This window comes from Microchirus variegatus (genome assembly GCF_963457635.1).
Source record: "Microchirus variegatus genome assembly, chromosome: 14".
Taxonomy (NCBI): Eukaryota; Metazoa; Chordata; class Actinopteri; order Pleuronectiformes; family Soleidae; genus Microchirus; species Microchirus variegatus.
In genome coordinates this window covers 13,350,327-13,372,211 of record NC_139815.1, presented here as the reverse complement: position 1 = coordinate 13,372,211, position 21,885 = coordinate 13,350,327, and the positions used below count along the sequence as shown (strand labels likewise).

The following is a 21,885-nucleotide window of genomic DNA, read 5'->3' as shown; positions in this document are numbered from 1 at the left end:
ATGTGAATAATAGCACATCTGACATTACAAAATGTCCTTCTCTGAGACATGAGCACATATATAATGGCATTTACCATAATAGTTCTGATCTTTTTACAGTACATGTGGCAGTAATGTGTGAGATTTACACTGTGGGTTTTCAAACGGCGAAAAGCATGCATACGATGCACACTGAACTGCATCCAAGATAAAGGAAGATCCGCTCGACAAAACACATTTAGAGGGCAACAGAGGCACATTTGACATTAACAACCAAGTGTAAATGGATTGCTGTTCCACACCAGATGTAAAAAGCACAGCGTGTGCAGTAAACAAAGTTGAATCAACCTGGAGGCCTCCATTATATCCACCAGATGGCAGGTGGCTGAAATGGCTACACCTCTCTCAAGGAACAGCTACTTGCATTTTTTTAATTAAAAATTGTAAGCGTGTAAAAATGGGACCATGCGATGTTAATACTGACATCAGATTTAATAGAAAAGTGCAAAAAGATTCTTCTTTTGAAGTGACAGCAGTCGCACAGACGCATGATTCCATGATTCCTTTGAGTAGAAATGCAATACATACCCGGTATTTGGAGAGATCGATCCTCAGTGAGTTGTGCAGCTGATCCAGTAATTTGACAAACTTCTCCCTCTGTCAGGGAAAAATAAATCCATCATTCAGAGTGTCACCACACCCACAGTACTGTAACCAAAAGAATCATAACACTGACTGCGTGGACCATGGCATTGATTCATTTTCACTTCCTGGAACAAACATTTTTGTGATTTACAAAATCATCTACACTCTGCCAGACTCGGCTTTCTGCCTGGAGATATTACTTGATGCCCAACAACATTAGCTTATAAGTCCAATCAAAAAAAGTGCCGCACATCACTGAGATTTTGTACATGTGTTACATATAAAGGACTGTATATCTTTTTAGATTTGGTGTTCTATCATGCTTCCATGACCAGTTTTTATCCAACTCTGAAGGATAAAGTTTTAAAGGTCCCATATTATACCCTTTTTCTCCAAGTTAAACTAGTTCCCTGGTGTCCTAGTGAACATGTCTGTGACATTCTTTGGTCAAAATACCATAAGGATGAAGCAGCACAGCAGTTCAATCACCCTGCCAAAACAACCCTGTTCAGAACGCTCTGTTTAGTAGTATCTCTTTAGCTCCACCTTAAAAAAAAGTAAAACTAAACTTAAGGGACAGGAAATTACAACAGCCACAGAGGCTACTGGGAGCTAACAGCAGTTAGCATTTGGAAAAGTGATCATCAGCAGGCTCTAGCAGGCACATTGCTGTCATATATAACATGTATCTACTGGACAGATAAATCCTCTGAGGCTGGAAGTTTGTGTAGGACTCTGTGCTGCACTGTGGAGCCAAAAACAGAACTTTTCGCGGACTTCCGGTTTTCAGATGACGTTGCCCTTCGCCAGCACTCTCGTGTGTTTTACGGACAAAGTGGATCTCCACGAGACAACAATTCCAGGAATTTAGCGTCTTGTGACGTCCCAATGAGCGCAAAAGTCAACATTGCGCGTTTTATCTCCTGTACTTAGACTGAGGAGGACCGCAAAAACCCGAGTAAGTCATCTTTTTTCACATTTTGGCGACTGATATGACCTCCAGAGTCACACATATACATATTAAAATGATTAAAAAGTTGTTTTGCATAATATGGGACCTTTAAGTATTTACTTTGACCTCCCTTACACTTGAACAATAGCATGACACTGGTTCTCTTGTCTAACAACCTGTTAATGTCACAATTGCTGCTGTAATAACCGTAAAAAAAGTTGAGTAAATGAACATATTCTTACTCCAAAGTTAGAGGCAGCAAACCGGTCCGAGGCAGAGGCAGTGGTTGTGGTGGTGGTCGTCGTGTGGGCAAAGTAGGCATTGATATTAGCGAGCAGGTTGCTCATCACTGCTGGCACACCGGGACACATGTACTTGGCGGAGAGACATGAGAAGTGCCTGCAGAGGAAGATAAACAGTGGCATGAGGAACAGCGTCGCAGTGGGAGTGAATCATTTCTTCCTCCAAGAACCAACTGAAAAATGCATAAACGCATACAATATGAGACTCTGCGTCAATAGACAGAATTATAAAACAATCAATAGGCCCTAAAGACAATAACAAAAATAAATACACTGTTGGAAAATAACTTTTCCTTTCAGTGTGCAGTTTAGCTAAAAAAAAAGCCTTATCATGTCTAGCCAACAGCACAACAAAAAATAGAACATATAGCGCAGAGCAGACAGTGTACTTTAATGTACCACGCACAAACTTAAGAAGTGCAATAAATGACCACCAATAGCAAAATGGTCCTATATATATCTACTGTGCAGCATATACTATGAATGAAACAAAGTTACAAAATAATTGATAAAACAAGAACATTTGATCGATTAAGCTTTCCTCTGGGGGGCTGCGATGAAAACAAACCCCAAAAAGCAGAGAAGATAAATGCTATGTTTTACTCCATATCATCAAACTCGGCTGTTTCTTCCATTCTTTAACAAAGACCACTGGGACAAAAAAAAAGTATGCACACTTTCCAGTAAATGTGTTTTTCCCTGAGGTCAATCCACAAAGTACAACTCTCTCCCTAAACCTTAAATGAGAGACACATATGCATCACCACCTCAGATTTAGCATGAGCTTCCTTTCCCTCTCTCTCTCTCCCGGTCCTCCACAGACACCTGCTGCAGCACTACGCAGCAGTAATTAAGAAGTGGAGCCTGAGAGGCCTACAGTTCAAGGAGAAATGTCTGCCTTAGTGAAGAGCATATGCTTACGTTAACACTTCGTACTGCTGCTTCACAGGCCATGGTGAAAAACTCCCACATAATAATTCACCGGTACCTGTGGTGAAGATAAAGACGAGTTGCAAGCTCCATCCTCGTTCATGCAGCACATAACAGCTTGTGTTACTCTCTATAATATGCCACGTATAAAAAAATAAAATGTCTATGTGCAATATTCTGTGGATTTAAAACGAATTGAACGAAGAAGCCTGGCCGTTCAGTTCATGTTGGACACATCGCCGCAGACCACAGCTGTAATCAGGTGACGGCAATCGACGAGATTACAGCCACTCTCTCAGCAAGGTGGTTCATTCATCGCTCATTTCTTGCTACACCAACGCTTCCTCACACCACTGCTGTTGGCAAAGCTTTACCGCCACTAAGCCGGCCTCCGCCTTTCTCAATCAAAGTTTAGCAGGCTCAACATTTTTAAATGTTTTTCAGTACTCGGGGGGTCATTCCTGTACAGTGGTTTCCTGTATTGCTCTTGTCTGGTTTAACACGCAGCTTGGCCGATCCAGGGTGCATCTACAAAGTGGAGCCATCTGTGCCAAGTCGAACTGCATTTCCATTTGTTGCAATAAATGGTTTAATTATGATGAGAATGTTCCTGACCGAATTGTGGCTAAGTGCTGCGCGAGTCAAGCTATAGCACCGGTTGCCTGCTTGAGTGCTGGGGATTATTCTGTGTTAGTTAAAATAGCTGTCTGCTGTGTCCTTTCTGTATCTTATCTGTAGGGTTTGGTATTTTGCATTAATGTGTGCTAAATGCGTATCTGGAAGTGACAACAAATAGAAAATATGTTTGCCCTTTATTTCCCAAAAAAAAAGCAACAAGACCTTAGCAACTTGCATAAAAGAGAGTAGCCGGTGCTGCTCTATGAACGAGATACAATCTCTTCCCAAGTGCCCACATTGTTCAGAGAGTCAGAACCAACACAATGGCTAAAACTAATGACATTATGAATAGAATATTTGCCACAAAAGCTGTTCCCAATCTCCCACATGAACTCCATGTATATGTTACAGCCGTATACAAGGATTTCCTTGAGTTCAAACTTCCGTTTCAGATGCTGTTGACATAAATTGGTGTTTGAATAATAGCTATTTGCATTTGGTATTCATTTTTATGCATGCTATCCAGCGCATAGTGCACAAGTGAGTGTGCGAAGATTATGACACTGACAAAATGAAGCTCAGTGGCCCATTGCTTCATGAAGTGTTGGAAAAGGCACCTAGTGATGTCAAGTAATGATTACAAATGTACCCCCTCAGAATGCACACCCATGCACGTGTGGGCATATACATAAGCACACACACACACACACACACACACACACACACTCTCTCCCTCACAAGCCTATTTAATTACTTTGCTTTTAGCGTCCAAATTACCCAGGAGCACTTGGAGCAAGGCGAGGAAAAGGAGTGATGCAATGAGAGTGATGTTGGCATCCGCTGAATTCCCGTGGCACTTTTAGAGCAAGATCTCCTGAGCCAATTTTTCAAGTGGGAGACATTTCTTCTCCTGTCATTACCCTGCCTTTGGTTTTGACCAGCACATAAGACACTGGTCTATATGCACACACTACTCCCACATAGCAGTATGTCATGATTTCAAATGAGAAAAAGATGATGAGACACAGGGACAGAGAAATTGAGGTGGGGGTTGGGGATAAATTGAGATGAGGATAAAGGAAAACATAGGAGGGTTATGTTGGTGATTGGTGGTGGTGATGGTCGGGTGTTGCTGCTGCTGTGATTTATGCACTTATCAAGTCAAGGGTTAAGGTCTGATGAACATAAGAGTTCCTGGTGAAGCAAAATAATCTTACGTATGAGAATCGCCAAGGTTGACTGAAGCATTAGCTCCACATGCAAACGCCGATAACTTCTTTACTTGTCAGCACTTAAGTAAACATGCAATCACGCATGGCAACAACACAATATGGTAATGTGCAATCCCTGGTGAACATAATTAATAGTGTGGGAAAAGGTGCTTTAAACGACTTTTAAGCAGCTCAACAGACACGTAATAACCCATTGGTCTTCATATGCTAACTATCAGGTAACCTGCAAATATAGGCTAATAAACTCCTGAGGGAACCACCACTCTGATTTTGCTGGACAGGATTTTTTCAGACAAATTAAAGGATATTTTCTATATCGCTAGATTTTAAGTTTTGGTTATTGAAAAAAAAAATCTGTACATTTTCAGTATTGCTTCATCAATCATTGCTGAAATGTGACCTGCACTTTTTATTCAGTGTTCAATGTTCAAGGTCCATTTATTCATAATTCAATTTACCAACACAGCCTGGGTGTAAATAGGTGTCTGAGGAATAGCAGTAGAATTTGCCCTATGTGCACCCAAACAGCAGCTCAGACTTAAATCATAGTGACAATGCTATAAAAGAAGGTCATTAACTCATTATTTCTCATTGAATTAATGAAATGCAGTGAAGTCATAAGCAAACAATGAACCACTGATAAGGAGTGTAATGCAAGGCTACTGTCTTTGTCTGTTTGTTTCCGTCTGTGACGGCTAAATATTAATAGAGGAAACAATATTGGATTGTTTTTATCTGCTGAACATGTCACGGGAAGATGAAATGGGAGGAAGATTAGGAGCAATCATCAGTTGAAATATTAATTTAGGGCCGATGTCCGGATAAAATCATTTTTAGGAGGTATTGTGCTTGGGTTGCACTGTGTCAGGAGTGTATGTGAGGGTGGTTCGGGATATAAGGACAGTGAGACAGTGGTGAGGTGTGCAGCTGGGCGTGACGGATGGGTTCAAAGTGGAGGTGGGATTACATTAGGCAGGGTGTAGTGGGTGGAGACCGGTGTCAGGGGTGATGTGTGACACAAGGATACCAGCAAAAGTGAAAGGGAAAGGCTACAAGACAGTGTGAGACCCACTGTGATGTATGGCTTGGTGACAGTGTGCACTGTCTAAAAGATATGAGGCAGAACTGAAAGTGGCAGAGTTGAAGATGCTGAGCTTTTTGTTGGGAGTAACCAGGATTAATGGGATTAGAAATGGACTGTTTGGATATACAGTAAAATCTTGAGATGGCGTGGTCATGCGTAGAGGAGGGATAGTGATTATATTGGGGGAAAAAAGGATGTTGAAGATAAAGCTGCAGGGATGCAAGACCACAGAGGTTCATAGATGTTGTGAAGGAGAACATGAGGACAATTGGTGGAACAGAAGAGGACACAATGTATTGGGTAAGGATGGAGAAGCCCAAAGGAGGACAAGTAGATGAATATTGTGCTTGTGTAAAAGGAGATTATATGGAGATAGTCCCCCACACTTGTAAGTACCCTATGCTTTCCTGCAGCCTTTTGGAATGAAAGTGGATGACACACATTTGTTGCAGAGTGAGGCAATTGCCTCACAGCAATTTGTTGTCATTACTACTCCTATAAATGAATCACTAGTATTTCTCAAAGAAAGGAGCAGAAGCATCAACTACTTAAAAGTATATTCCTGCAAAACAAATTCAATTTAAAATTCAGCTTCTTTTAAATCATGGATTTATCACAGAGATTTATCCACTGAAAATGACAAACAACAAGCTTGTGTAAGAACTTCCTTTTTCTGAGCGTATGACCAAACATGAAAGTCATCTAGAAAAAGAAAAAAACTGGGCACACCAAACCGCTATCCAAGTTCACAGCACGTACCAACAGGGAATTGAGCAGCATTACTGCCAAGTTGAGGAAAATAGGTGCAGCATGTGCTCAGTCAGGTTATCACCTAAATGACACTGTGACTCCGTTCAAGCCTGGCATTAAAATCTGTCGTCAGTGATCCGATCACAGCCAGATCACACTAAGTACTGAGGTATGAGGTCGGTACATCGTAATGGATGGATAAAAGACTGCCTTTTATCCTCTTATCAGTGGTACTTTCACATCATAATTACACTTATCAGCGGTCATACATTAATTAATTTATTTGCAGCCTCCACAACAACATTAAGGTTGTCATGACATAACTTTGTATCTGAATAAAAGTTCAGGATCCCTAGATCACTTGAAGGCGACACAACCAGGATGCATTTTAATGCCAGGTGTAAACTGGCATGATCAAGATGTTAATGAGAATGGATGTAAATACCACATCCAAACTGGGCCAGTGTTCAATACTGGAATTGAAAGAGCTAATCTTAACGTAAGATCAGACCAAAGCACAAGGATGATGACTCCTTCCTCAGAATAGCCAAAATGCAATTTAACAATGACTTTTCATGAGGTAAGTAAAAATAATAATAATCCTCATCATCATACGTTACATTTTTGGGATCTTGGCATATCCAAATACATATTCTTTCAGTCACATGTTTTGTTTTGAAGTTTCGACCCAGAACCAAATGTGTTATTGAGCTAAGCAGCTTAGATTTATTTTCACTCCAGCATATGAATAATAAGAAATCAGACTTAATGGGATCACACATCATTCCTGTGTGGAGAAAATTAAGTCAAAAATATGTAACACAATCCTTGTGATGTTCATACAGATTTCAGTCAACAAAATAAGTGATAAGTGAAACTTAAAAGACTCATATTATCCCCTATTTCTTCAAGTTAAACTAGTTCCCTGGTGTCCTAATGAACATGTCTGTGACATACTTTGGTCAAAATACCATAAGGATGAAGCACCACAGCAGTTCAATCACCCTGCCAAAACAGCCCTGTTCAGAACGCTCTGTTTAGTAGTATCTCTTTAGGTCCACCTTAAAAAAAAAAGAAAAAAAAAGAAAAACTTAAGGGACAGGAAATCACATCAGCCACAGAGGCTACTGGGAGCTAACAGCAGTTAGCATTTGGTTAAGTGATCATTTGCAGGCTCTAACAGGCACTTTGCCGTCATATATGTATACATACATGTATCCACTGCACAGATAAATCCTCTGAGGCTGGAAGTTTGTGTACAACTCTGTGCTGCACTGTGGAGCCAAGAATAGAACTTTTCGCGGACCTTGCATGTTTTACTGACAAAGCGGAGCTCCGCGAGACAAAAATTCCAGGAATTGTGTGCATTGTGACGTCCCAATGAGCGCGGAAGTCAATATCGCGTGTTTTATCTCCTGTACTTAGACTGAGGAGGACCACAAAAACATGAGGGAGTCATCTTTTTTCACACTTTGGCGACTGATAGGGCCTCCAGAGTCCCAAATATAAGAATTGCATAATATGTCCCCCTAAAATTACTACATTACTAAATTACTCTACATTAGACCGATCAATCAGATTTTATAGTTTTAAGAATAGTTTAGAAAAAGTTTATGCGTTACTTTTTAATGATAACATGAATGCAACAAGGAGTGGGACATCATTTCTGAGTGAAGAGAGAGAGACTCAAATAAGACTCAAACACTTTGAGTGGAAGAAGGAGCTCAGGGAACGTCTGCTGTTATGAACAAGGAAAAAAAAAGCCTGCAGCTGCCACTTGTGCAGCGGAAGATAAATGAATGTGAGATTAGATAATGCAGACATCTGCAGCAGTAACCCAACACTTCAACATTGCTATACCGCTCTGCAGTGTTGACACGGCATGACCTTGATCAATAAGCAAAGATTTTACCGTTTCTCATGGTGTGTGTCTTCACTGTACGTATAGCGACAGTATGAGGGTGGAGAGAGACACATTTGTGGACACACAGGGTCTTAGAGGCTCAGAGAGACAGAGACGGGGAGACATGAAACTGTATTTCTGTGTCCATGATCAATGTGACCAAGTCAGGTTAGGAGTTTTTCCAGCAGGGGACCATCGATTAATCAATCAAACTTAGGAGCTCGATACTTTTCCAAGCTCTGATTCTGCTGAGGAGACATCTTTACAGTTTCTCCTCCGCGTCTGCTCTCCTTTTCTCATCTCTGTCTCACGTCCACTCTGCCCAATGAGACAGTGACAGATCGGTAAGGTAAAAGGCCATAGATCAGGGTGGTACTAACGTCATGGCCTGATAGATAGACTCCACTCCGTATCTCATGGCGAACTCATCCACTATCTCCTGCGACACGTCGTCATAGTACACCTTCCACGCCTCGTCCCCTTTCACCTGCGGGATCTTCACTACGCCGCTGTTCTTCACCTCAGTCAGACAGTGGAACAGGTTCTGTGAGTGGCACAAGCGATAAAAAGTGATGGGGCACAGAGTCATTTCTTCTTATTTGACGGTGAATAAAGGAAACACCCATTTTTCTTGAAGTGCAGCAACTGTCAACATGTTATGTTTGTTTTATTCGTGTAATAATGCCAATATATGATTTGCTGAGAGAAGGTTCACGCTCACATTATGTGGTTATTGTAATGGTTACCTCGTGTAAACAGGTATACTGGCCATGAGGCGGGACCACGTTCTCCTCCCCTTTCATCTCCACACTGATCTTGAGTCTAATAGCACCAGACACAGCAGACTTATCCGTCCTCTTATCTGTAACACACAATCAAAGTTGGAGCTGAAAATCACCTGAAATGTGAAAAAAAAAAACATTTTCAAACTCTGCAAGACTTTTACAACACACATTACAAACTCAATGTTTTGCCTTCGGCGATGCAGCACACTTACTGTACATCTTTCTAAAATAAACTCTTTTTAATACATTAGATGGCTCGTGGAACAAGGGAAATATTTCACTAAAGGATTTACAGCATTTGATCAAAAAGAAAAAAAAGGCCCAAATGCACAAAAAGTGTCCCCACTTACTGAAACAAGGCACAATTCAATAGCAGTACTATCCACCTCGGTACAGTAACATTTCCTTAATTCATGACCTGACAACATGTCCTGGATAAGCAGTTTCTCACTGTACATGACAACAATTAAACTAATAATATCGGCGGCTGCAATTGGAGAAAATAAGTTATTTCTAACAAATCCACACCCACAAAGGCAGACTGATGTAGGTGGACACACTGCTGAGAGCTAATGACTTCATAGCTGCCCACCTCTTGCCTCCCCTCCCCTCTGTGCTCTCATAATATGTAAATGATCTTCTCTGTGTCAATTGTGTCAAATTTTCCCTCTCCAGTCAGTGGGTCAAAAGACAGATAAGTGAAAAATAATAACATGACAAAGCGACAGGGCTGTAAGTGGAATAGCCCAGATTGAAGAGGAGATGAAGAGGCTTAAAGAGGACAGCAGCTGGAGGGGACGACACTCTCACCAGCAAAAAACGCCTGTTTAGACATTCGTTGTAGACATTTAAAGAGGCAAAGGGCAGCAGCAGTGAACAGGGGGTCACTATTACCACAAATTGCTTCCTTTTAGCTAGAGAGCCAAACAATGACAGGCACCCACAGTCAAAATACTTCAGTTAGAAGTGGGAGCTCCCATTATGCTGCCATTCAGTGTTGTGCTGTATAATAAAACCAGTGACGTATGAGAGTGGAAACAGTAAAAAAGAGTCGACATCAGCAGAATCAGGACCCAGACTTAACCACAGGTCTCCGTGGCTTCTCAAGCGGACTGCACCATTTATACGACCAGGTATATATCCTCGTATTCTGTGCTCGTCTTACACTTCCTGTGGGGGCAGTGTAATGTGAATTTAAATGTCTAGAAGGAGACAAATGATGTGTTGCAAGTGAAGTTTTCAGTTTTCAAAACTTCACAACCTTGTGTTCGATTTCTGTGACGAACGTTAAAGTCATTTGAAACAAAGTGAAATTATTCGGACCTAATCAAGACTAGACGGTCAACTTGATGAAATGAGTGTGATAATATTTAAACCCTGACAATAATAGAATCTTCATTGTAAAAATACTCAAAGATTAAATGGGTAACATACCTAAATTGTACCAAACGTCCATCTCCCCGCTGAGCGTGCGAACCTCGATGATGGTTTGACCCAGGAAGTCATCCGACTCGCGTTTGAAGTGCTGCTTTACCCGCGATTTGATGTCGTCGTCCTCGTCCCAGACGCGCACCTTGATGCGGTCAGTGGCATTGTGACATTCACTGCAAGTTGGACGATTGTTAAAAAACAATCACAGCCACATGATCAACACAAACAGCAGCAAGAGCATATGCTGGAGTGGCAGATTATTGGCTTGAGTGGAGCAGAATGAAGATGCACAACTCAAGCGTAAATATCAGCGACCTACATATCCAGACTGTTTTTTTTTTAACCGTGTGTAAATGTGTGTATTTGTGTGCAAACATATATATGTGAGTATGGGTGAGTATGCAATGACATGTCTGGAATGCCATAGTGGAGAAGTGCTGTCTGTCTGGCAGCAAGAATTACCCAAAGTCATGCCATGACCTTTACTGTGCAGCTCTGAATTTGTATTCTGTTGCAGTGTAAGCTGTGATCATCAGAGAGCTGATTTCTGCTTTGTGGAAGCTTTGAATGCCATATTTTTCCGGCTGCTTTGCAACAGTGCTGCTGGCACGTGTCACATGACACTGTAGGAAAAAAAACAGAGGTGGCCAAAGCACTTAGTTTCAGATAGGGTCAGAGTGTTCAGCTCTGGAATTAAAGCTAACAGAAAGCATTTTTGTTCTAATGACATCTTGGATGTGACTGCTAGAGAAACAGGTTCTGCATCTTTCTTTCTTCTTTTTTTTTTTTAACTAATCCCTTTCCAGAGAAGCAGTGGCTGCTGCTGCCAGTGCTGCATTAGTCCAGGGCTTTGCTCTCTGCCAAGCACACGGTAATGTATCACTCTATTAATCTACATCCCTGTAGTAAAGGGGAAAAGTTTTATTATAGCCACCACCACTGGAGTGTCATTACAGGTGTGGGGCTAGAAAACTCGGTACCTGCATGATTATAAAATATGAAGACAAACCCCTCACTGGTCCTTTCTCCATTTCTAGCCAGAGGAGTTTCAAAGATACCAGTTCTGTAAACGTAATTATTATTTTCGGGTTTCCAAATGTTCCCTTAAAATGTAAATACAGGAGTCATTCTTTAACACTTTGTGTTAGATTTGCACAATATGCCAAGTGGTTCAAAGTGCCCTCCAGTTTTATTTGCTGCTGCTGTGAAAATAAACAAAACGCTATAAAAAACAGTACAAACAGTACAAAAGTAGGTCAAGGCAGAACAATTAATCAGTAGATCAAATGGTATAAATGATGCAAAGCTATATTAACAAAAGGGATAAAACCTATCTCCTCCACATTAATGGATGTCATCATACGGCTGTGTTAGTACAGATGCTGGATCGCCAATATCTACACAGTGCAGATAATCTCTACTTTGTCTTAATTAATCCTCCAATCTATCTAATATGGGGGGGGGGGGATACTGTACATATTTGGTGTGTCTGAATGTATGTGGTAATGGCTTAGCATCCAACTTCCAGCAGAATTATTATTATTTTTTATTTTTTTTTAAAGGCACTCACAAGTAGAACTTCTCATCCCACACCGGGTTGAGGTTGCCAAAGATGGTCTTCGTTCTGCGTTTGGTTTTACCGATCTGGACGGTGACGTAAGGATCACTGGAGCCGGTTTTATCCTTGGCCTGTAAGCCTTGTGCACTCATGACTAGAAACAAGACAGTAGAGGAAGAGTAAAGAGTCACATCAACAACACAGCCATCATATCTTATGGTTTAAAACATATCACTCAGAACTATGGAAGTACTGTACTGGACAAGGGATATTTTACACAAGTCACTCAATTTAAAGCCATTAATCTATCTCTGCCTTTTTTTTGTGTGTGTGTGTTCACTGCCAGAGCTGTATTTATCAGATTCTTTGGTTCTAATTGAATGAAGGCTTGCCAAAAGCTGAGTCAATAAAGCAGCTCTTTGATTTGATGGCAATAGCCATTGTTTATCTTTTTTGTATGTATGCCCAGTATGATTATGGGTTATCCATCCCTACATCTAAGATATAGGTAGGAGTCCGCCTGTGCCCACCTCAAAATGTCCACGCTGAGGTAAGACGTGGCATCAAATAAAGATCAGTAATTCGGAGGCTTACTTCCAAACAGAGAGAGGATTGTACGGGGGAAAGAGAGACAGTAGTGTTTCACAGTGCCACAAAAGGGAAAAAGGACACTGGAGCATTAAATATGCATCAGTGGCAGTCTAAATAATTCAGGGTACATATATATCCCTCAACTCAATGCTGACAGGAGTTGGTGGGCAGGATGTAGAGGTCTCAACAACCATGGCCTGCTTGCTCTGGGACTGTGAAAAATCAAATGCCTGCTGTTAGTAAGTGAGGGGTCTAAGACACATGGATAAAGGTGAGCGTTAGTACTCTTTAAATGAAGTGCTTGTCAGATTAGCCAGCATTGACGGTTACATCGACCGGTCGACCACTTACAGTTTAATAATCAGACGTATATTTGCGACATGCACAGAGCTGACGAAGTAAGCAGACTGAAACTAGATAATCTAACATTGTCCAACACTGATTTAATGATCTATCAGATTATATACTCCATGTTGCGACTTGCTAACTTTGAGCTGAGAAACAAAGTGGTCTTAAAGTAGACATATTATACCCTATTTCTCCAAGTTTACCTAGTTCCCTGGTGTCCTAATGAACATGTCTGTGATTTGCATTGGTCAAAATACCTTAAGGATGAAGCACCACAGCAGTTCAATCACCCTGCCAAAACAGCCCTGTTCACGACGCTCGGTTTTGAGTGCCTGTCTCTTTAAATGCAAATGAGACAGGAAACTACGTCAGTGTCACTGAGGCTCCGGCAGCTAACAGGAAGTAAGAATTTGGAAAAGGCATCATTTGCCGACTCTAGCCAGCACATTGCAGTCATATATAAAACTTATCCACTGGACAGATAAATCCTCTGAGGCTGGAAGTTAGGGTAGAACTCTGCGCTGCACTGTGGAGCCAAGAATAGGACACTTCAACGGACCCGCTCTTTTGAATACTATCGTCTTTGCCTGCACTCTCACGTTTGTTAGGGACAAAGTGTTGCTCTGCAAGACAACAATCCCAGGAATGTCTCATTGTGCCGTAGCAATGAGTGCAGAAGTCAACATTGCATGTTTTATCTCCTGTACTAAGACTGAGGTGGACCACAAAAACATGAGTCATCTTTTTTTCACACTTTCACAACTCATAGGGGCCTCCAGAGTCCCAAATATAAGTATTAAAATGATTAAAAAGTTGATTTTGCATAATATGTCTCCTTTAACTTCCTTCCTTGTCCTCTCTTAATTTTTGACATAACGAGAGAACCTCACATTTCACATTTCCTGTGTACAAGCAAGTGCAATAGCAGGCATCTCTTTGAGGTGAGACAGGAAGTGCTGAGAGCTGATTCACAAGTCAACAGAAATGGGAGTAGAGTTGGTGTATACACTTTTTTTAGAAATAAAAGAGTTAAGTAGAACCATATAAGGTTCTTCGGCTTGTCCTAATAGGAGAACCCTTTTTGGTTCCAGGTAGAACCTTTTATAAAGAAACCGTTAGTGTTACCAAGAACCCTTGAAAAACAAATAGTTCCAGGTAGAATCTCAGCCCTTGTAGAAGAACACTTTTGGACAACCCTTATTTCTAAGAGTGTAGTACCAGGGCTGAATGTATTTGCATCTAAGTTTGGGTAAAGGTCCAATGTGTTACATTAAAAAGGGCTTTTTTAGCTTTCATATGTACTTTAGGCAAGGACCTTGCTTTAGAGAGGCTGCCATCTTACATGGCCATGTTTCTACCGAAGCCCACACAGACAAACCAGCCAGAATGTGGATTTTAAAGTGGAAGCTTTCAAGGCAAAATATATGAACAATTCAACCCACATAAACCAGATGGATAAACCAAAAAAAGAAGAAGGAGGAAACAGTAGAGAGAGAGTGGGAGAGTAGAAAGAGTTGTGAAAGAGTGCTTCCATCCCTTCTGGTATTCTGAGACCATTATAGTCCCCTGAAGCATTTGGGAAAGGTAGGAGTAAGCAGATGAGCCCTCTGCTTGTTGCACTCTATATGGATGTGAATAATTATTTCACATTGAACCTTAAAATAACATGATAGGATATTGAAATAATATCAATGTCCTTCCAAGTTGCACACTTGGCTTGGCTATCCATATACTGTATAAAGCACAACCTCTAGGGGAATCACAGGATCACACTCATGGCTGCTTACTCTGATTACCTCAAAAAATAATCAAATGAATTGTGGTTTTGAACATCATAATGGACAGAAAACAGCAAACACAGAAAGAAAATGCTGCCCAGCCCTTCTCACATTGCATTCAGGCAGCTGCATTAGCAATTTAAAGTCCCTCATTTACCCCCTTGACGCCCATGTGTCTCACATGGTTCTGTTCTAGGAAACCTGCAGTTCATTCATAATCTACTGCCTTCTTCTCATTCAGATCATTTGTCACCGTGGCCTCAATTTCCTCAATTTCAAAGATACACAGCTCTACACACCAACTATGTCAAACTCCAAACACAGGTACACTCTTAGAAATAAAAGTGCTAAGTAGAACCATATAAGGTTCTTCGGCTTGTCCTCATAGGAGAACCCTTTTGGGCTCCAGGTAGAACCTTTTTATAAAGGTTCCATCTGGAACCCTTTTGGAGTGTTCCAGATGGAACCCTTTTAAAACCCTTTATTCAGGAAATGGATTTTAAAGGGTTCTCTGGATCATTAGTGTTACCAAGAACCCTTGAAAAACCCTTATTTCTAAGAGTGTAGCATTCCCGGATGATCCACTGCTGATATTATTGTTGTTAATGCAAATTTTTCATAACTAGCCTACGCTGTCGGGGGCCGACAGCAAGGGGTATATCCGCGAACTTGTCCAATCCTCAACTTTCCAATACACCCAAAGTATACACACTCGCACCTGCCACTAACTGTTTTAATTAATTATTAATAAATTCAACAAAATAACTGTTAAATATTATGATATAATGCTGACTACATTTTATACATGTTCAAAGTATCCATATAAACTCGATATTGAACACAGAATACCTGAACTCATAAATGTCTCTCTAGTTTTTAATAAAACTAGTTAACCTATTATACCTTGTTAAATATTATGAATATTAAAATGCTAACCACACCTGCCATATCTTCAGTGTCCAAATGTCATGAAAAAGCATACACTATGTTTATTAAATTTCATGAAAAAACATACAATATGTTCAAACTTTCCATTCAATGCATTAATAAATAAATGGAGGCTTAACTATTTTTTATATGATAATTAATACATTTTTATTATTTATTTATTTTTGAATAAAATTGTTTATTGATTTACATATCTGAACATATTTACAGATTTTTTTACACTATTTTTTCTGTTCACTAATAAGTTAACCAGTTAACTTATTATGTAACTATTACCAATCATAGCCAAAGTAATAATGATTGTACTTGTAGATAGTTGTTACATGAATCATTGTACAAAATGTGAAGGCAATATCTCCATCAGTCTGGAAGATAAAGCCGAAAATGTGTTTTTAGCATAATAAATTAATTAATTTGTTAATTAAAAATAAAGCTACAAAGATAGGGATAATTCTCAGGTGGTATGTGATGCCCATGCAAAATTTGAAGCCAATACCTGCAATACTTTGGAAGATACAGGCGAAAATATGGTTTTTATATCATTAATTAATTAATTAATTAATTAACTAATTAATAATAATGGTAGACAGCTCAAAATCAATAGGGATCATATACAGGGGGTATGTGACCCATAAAAAAATAAGAAAATGTAATCTCAAACGCCTTTCCAGTTATCGCGTTAACGGCTAAAATCTGCGGACGCAGATGACCGATTCCATAATATCCGCATTTCTCGCGGATATAATTATAATCACTATTTTATGACTACTTCTTCTATCTATTCTCTACTAGTCTGCACTGAGTGTTGTTGCTCTGTGAAGTGTCCTTGGGCGCCTTGAGAGACACACACACATAAAAGTAAAATGTATTGTAATTATTACAAATCCTTAAGTGCTCAACATGGGAGAAGTGAAAACTTTCGGCTTATTAGAGAGGAGCAAAGTGTAGATCCAGAAGAAGTTAAAAAAAATAAAACATTTTATATTTTGAAGAATGGCAAATGAACAAAAAGGAATGAGTAGTTTTTTTTTCAGTGCAGTGACCGTGATGTTTCAGCAAGGCAGAAGACAATGGAATCATAATGGAAAAACATTACATATAGTCTACACGTATACTTGTGTTTTTCATCACTACTTGTTTGACAATAAGGTAATTAAAAGTACAGTAGCTTAACTGATCACTGCCAGGCCTCTCAACATGCACTTTTTAACAGATATACAGTATCTCACGGTCTCTGTCAGAGCTTACTCAGCTTGTCATTATTTGATGAATGATGAATAAATAGCAGCTCAATAACTGCAGTCTAAAATGGGGGCGTTCAATAAGCTCCTGTGAAATTGACCAAGGCTATTCTGGATCTTTTTCAAGTCTCCTTCTCCTGGGTTTCTCCAATCTCCGCTGACATTGCGGAGGAGGTGGGGGCACCGCCACACCTCTATGAGGTGCAGAAACTATTATTAAACTACATAAAGAAGTCGCCATAGCCTCATTATTACAGTCTCTCTGATGCTTTGTAACGACTGTGCCACAGTTAAGCATTTTTAGTGCATTGTTCCATCCTGATTAGCTTTTCAACTGCTCATCTTTCTATCTTGTTTACATTATTACTACATGCCAAGGACTGAGCTGTGAGTGTTCTTCACAATAGAGCATTGTGTTCGTGAACGAGTCAGGTAAACAGATTTGTCTTATAATTTGTCACGTTTCTATAAATCGATATTATGGTGGAACAATTGTCCAACGCTGCACACAAAGCAGTGATGCAGTTATAACCTGGGCAGCAAATTATTTCTCCAGAAATTACAGAATCAATTTTTGTTCCTAATTTAGGTGGAGTGCTATTCACTCTTCCATGTCAGAGGTTAATGACCAAGATCTGGAGGTTAATTGTGAGTAAATACTAAAAAGGATGACACCGGTTTTTTCATTTGAGGTGGGATTGACTTGTAATGGCATTTTTGATGATCCGAGCCAGGGGTTAAAGGTCATGGTTCAAAGGTCAGGGATCACCTACAGCAGTATAAGGAGATTTTGGATGACAAATTATGTTGTGTCTAAAGCTAATACAAACTAATACAATACCCTAAAAACAGAAATCTTTTAATTGCTCCCTGAGGGAAATTGAGTTGAAAAAAAATATAGTCTGATATAATTGCAGGAACCAGACTAACCTGTGATGCTGATTTTGGCAGACCACTTGGAGGTCCCATCGAGCACAGCCTGCTTGGCTGTTTTCAGGTGGCTGGTGAAATCCTCTTTGGAGACGTGGAACATCTCCTGGATCACCTCAAACACCTCTGGACGGTTCTTTTCTCGTATCTTCATGCGTTCCTTCATAGCCATGATGATATTTTGGGTCTTGTCCTCTGCCCCGTGCTTGGAGCTTTTCTCCACAGCCCCTGCAACAAAGAGTCGGGTTATTTAATACGCAAGGACACGGTAACAAGGAATTTATTGTGTTATTATTCTGCCGTTTTATCCTAAAGGCGGACAGCTAAAACAAGCAACCATTCATTCTCACATTCACAACTATGGTCATTTTAGAGTGTACAGTTGACACACACACGGGGAGACATGCAAACTATACAGCGATCTTTTTTTATTGATGGTGCAGTATTAAAGCATCCAGGATAAATTTAGATTGAATGTGTGTGATTTTCACTGAATACTGATTGTGTGGATATGCACGGAAGATGAGAAACCATAACTCAGGGTTACCGTTTGTGTCATTTTTGTTTACAGGAACGAAGCCGGTGCATGTGAAGGTTAATTCTCTTTATCTGCACCGGGATCATGCATCTGCAGTGCCTCCAAGAGTGCACAACATGATAAAGACATAGTGCATATAGTTTCAACTATAAAAGCACAAGTGTGCAACTGTAAAACATTGACTTTTTATAAGAGCCAGTGTGTAACTAATCCACTTAAGGTTTATGAGGATTGCCGCAGGGATCATCCCGAAGCCTGCATGTGATATTGTTGCAGATTGTCTGTGGTGTAACAGCGATGTCCTTGATTGAAAAAAGTGATTAGGATGGGAGTGGACTGAGCAGGGTAAATGCACCATGTCACTTATAGTAATGAGTTAAAGGGGATATGTAATGCATTACAGATGTCGCCATAATGACATTGATGTGTATTATAGAATTCTGTGAAGTTGTGGAAGATGAATTTCACTTTGTTTTTTATTGTCCTTTATATTGCGACTTAAGGAACTCTCTTTTTGAATCAATTCAGTTAAAAAATCATGATATATTTTGGAAATATGTAGAGAGAGAGATTTTGTGCTGGCTGTTTGTAAATTATGTTTTTGCTTTGGCAAAATGTATAGAAAAGGCCTGGTATCAGCGGCAAAGTATTTTGTATCCCATATGACAAGCCATCTCTATTTGTAGTATGTGTACTTATTTGTATTGGTTTAGTTATGTTATGTTGGGTTCTGTGTTACGTCACGTCACATGGCTATCTGGAAATAATTGAGAAATTATTGTAGTGTCTAATAAGCCCATGAGGGCAGGGCACCAAAGTGTTTGACACTTGAATAAACAAAACAATCAATAAAAAAAAAAGGCGGAATAGTAGTCTTAAGAAGAAAAAGTGACACATAAAATAATAAAAATAACATGTTTTCATTTTTAACTGATCGTGAAATATTAGTGATTTTTAATCAGACCTGAAACAGAAATGTAATTGTAATTGTAAGTCTTTGTGATCACATTAGCACAGTAAAACATTACAGTTATATTGTAAAATAAAAAAAAAAGTCAGGGTCTGTGGGTATCAATAAATCTAAATTCCTTACTTTGTAAACAATCTGCATTGAGCAGGTCCTGGCACTTCTCATGACATTTAACGCCACACTCTGAGCAGCGCATGCCCTGACGGGCGATGCCCCACAGCAGCCCCTCGCACTCATGGCAGTAGGTGGGCGCGGTCGCCGTCCACACCTCAAAGTTATGGGGCGTTGTGGATGAAATCGGGTAGATCAACGCCTGTAGAGTCTTCTTGAAGACGTGCAGTTTCTGAAAGCAGAAGAGACAGCGATGAGAAACTGTAATAAAAAATAAAAAAATATATATATATGGGCAGGTAAAATATGACAATAAGGGATGAGAGAGACAGGAAAGGTAAAGCGGATGTTGTTAAACTATTTCATAACATCTTTCATGAAAAAAACATTTATATATATATATATATCATTTTGTGCTGAAATTGCTTTCTAAGAGACCACTTTAAACTAAAATAATATAAAACTCGAGTCAGAATTGAAAACTTTCTCAGAAACAAAACCCTCGGAGGCTTAACCCAAGATGAAATTCATGATACACTTCTGCATTAATTCTGGCACTTGTACAACTAAACTGCAGCAATTATCCCGTTGTGCTGCAGCAAGTATTTAAGCTTTCTTCGAGAATAATATCAAACACTCAGGAGATAACATGTAGGAGGCTTTGTTTATCTTTTATTTCCTGACTATCATTAAGTAGGTACAGGAGTAAATCAGACTAACATCTCATTAACTTTCGTTTAACAAAGTCTTTAGCCCACCGACTTGATTCACAATGAGTAGTCCGCTGAAATAACACCACTTCAGTTCAAATACTTGAGTCTAGTGGGGACCTGTCTCAACTGATCGCTGTAACAGAAGTATCTTCAAATTGAATGCTTTACTGCCACAGACCCTTCCATCCACAAGGACAGGAAAAGGAGCTGGGAGCTGCCAATTCTTGAGGGCGGAATCAATGGATGCTGTAAATAACGTTTTAAAAGTGAGCATTATCCAGATTGAGAGAGCGAGCAAAAGTGAGAAAGAAAGTGGCCGAGAAAGAGAAGGAGATCTATGGCCGTTAAATAAATCTTCGAGGAGGTACTCGCTGCTCGCCACCAGCCCCCGGTGTGTGTGTGGACAATGTGCTTTTAACACCTGAGCACGAGCAGCCGCTCTGCACTTTGCTGTGAAGATTACCGCACTGCCCACACACACACGATTAAAAAGCGCCAGATGACAAGGCTATCTCACATTCTGGGATTTGCTGATGCAACTGAGAGGATGCCGGACCCCAGAGGACCTTTAATGAAGCACAGACAGGGAGATTTCTCTTTTAATCTGATGACGATGAAATAAGGCAGATGTGTAAGATTTAGCCACAGCTATACCAGAGACCTAAATGGAAGCAAAAACCCTTCATCAAATGTAATATAGAATTGTCTAATTCCGACATGGCTTACAGGAGATGAGTAAACCACATTAGGTCTGTATATAACTTTCTATGTTGGTGCTTTTTAACCGACTTATTTCAACAACCAGCTTTCTTTTCAGTATTTTCAAATCTCGCCCCTCCCGCCCCCATCTCCTCACTCTCAGTCCTGACACCCTATGTCACACAGCACAGCAGATGTGGGAGGAAAGCTGCATGTGTGAGTCTTACGTGTTACACTGCGAGGGAACCCTGGTGATTTTGTGCAAGACGCTGCAAGAATTGATTGACAGCTTCAGCTTGTGACCAACGCGGCAGAGAAGAATCTAATCTCTCCGAGTCCTTTTGAGTTTTCACCACCTATCGTCACTGTCTGCCACTTTAATGACATTGACATGCTTCTGTTGCCACCTTCTGCATCTCAAATTGTCTATATTGAATAGAGTTGCAGGCAGCCATCACAAAGAAACCAATGTCTTTTGTCTTATAAACCACATGAGGTAGGTGTAAGACAATCTACTTCTTTTTATCTGACAAAATCCAAAGGCTGGATCAAAAAGGAAAACAAGCAAACGGTATAAAAATCTGCATATTTTGTACAGTACAAAGCCACGTGATATGTACATTCACATATTTCATTTTGACATAATCCTATCCCTTTGTCAGGTCACTGTTTTTCTCCAGCACAAAGCGATCACGTCTTTGTCAAGGCAGATAAGCATGGCGGAGCATGTTCCCCAGTCACACACAGTGGACACAGAGGCCGCTATCCGGCCCACACATAATGTTTCTTTCTGCTCCAAAAAGCAGATACATGGGAACCATGATGCAAAAAGAGCTTTGCATCAAGAGA

General features: G+C 40.1%; 1 protein-coding gene across 1 annotated transcript in view; it reads right to left on the bottom strand.

Annotated features, from left to right (window-relative positions):
- Positions 1-21,885, bottom strand: part of unc13c (unc-13 homolog C (C. elegans)) — a gene marked incomplete at both ends in the record, with an annotated part of 93,635 nt that overhangs the window by 53,852 nt on the left and 17,898 nt on the right. The window contains 8 exons of the mRNA XM_083900819.1: positions 568-636; positions 1,819-1,975; positions 8,776-8,939; positions 9,142-9,257; positions 10,615-10,784; positions 12,182-12,323; positions 18,006-18,233; positions 19,637-19,856. Of these exons, the coding sequence (XP_083756945.1) occupies positions 568-636; positions 1,819-1,975; positions 8,776-8,939; positions 9,142-9,257; positions 10,615-10,784; positions 12,182-12,323; positions 18,006-18,233; positions 19,637-19,856 (1,266 nt within the window). The remainder of the gene's footprint in view (positions 1-567; positions 637-1,818; positions 1,976-8,775; positions 8,940-9,141; positions 9,258-10,614; positions 10,785-12,181; positions 12,324-18,005; positions 18,234-19,636; positions 19,857-21,885) is intronic.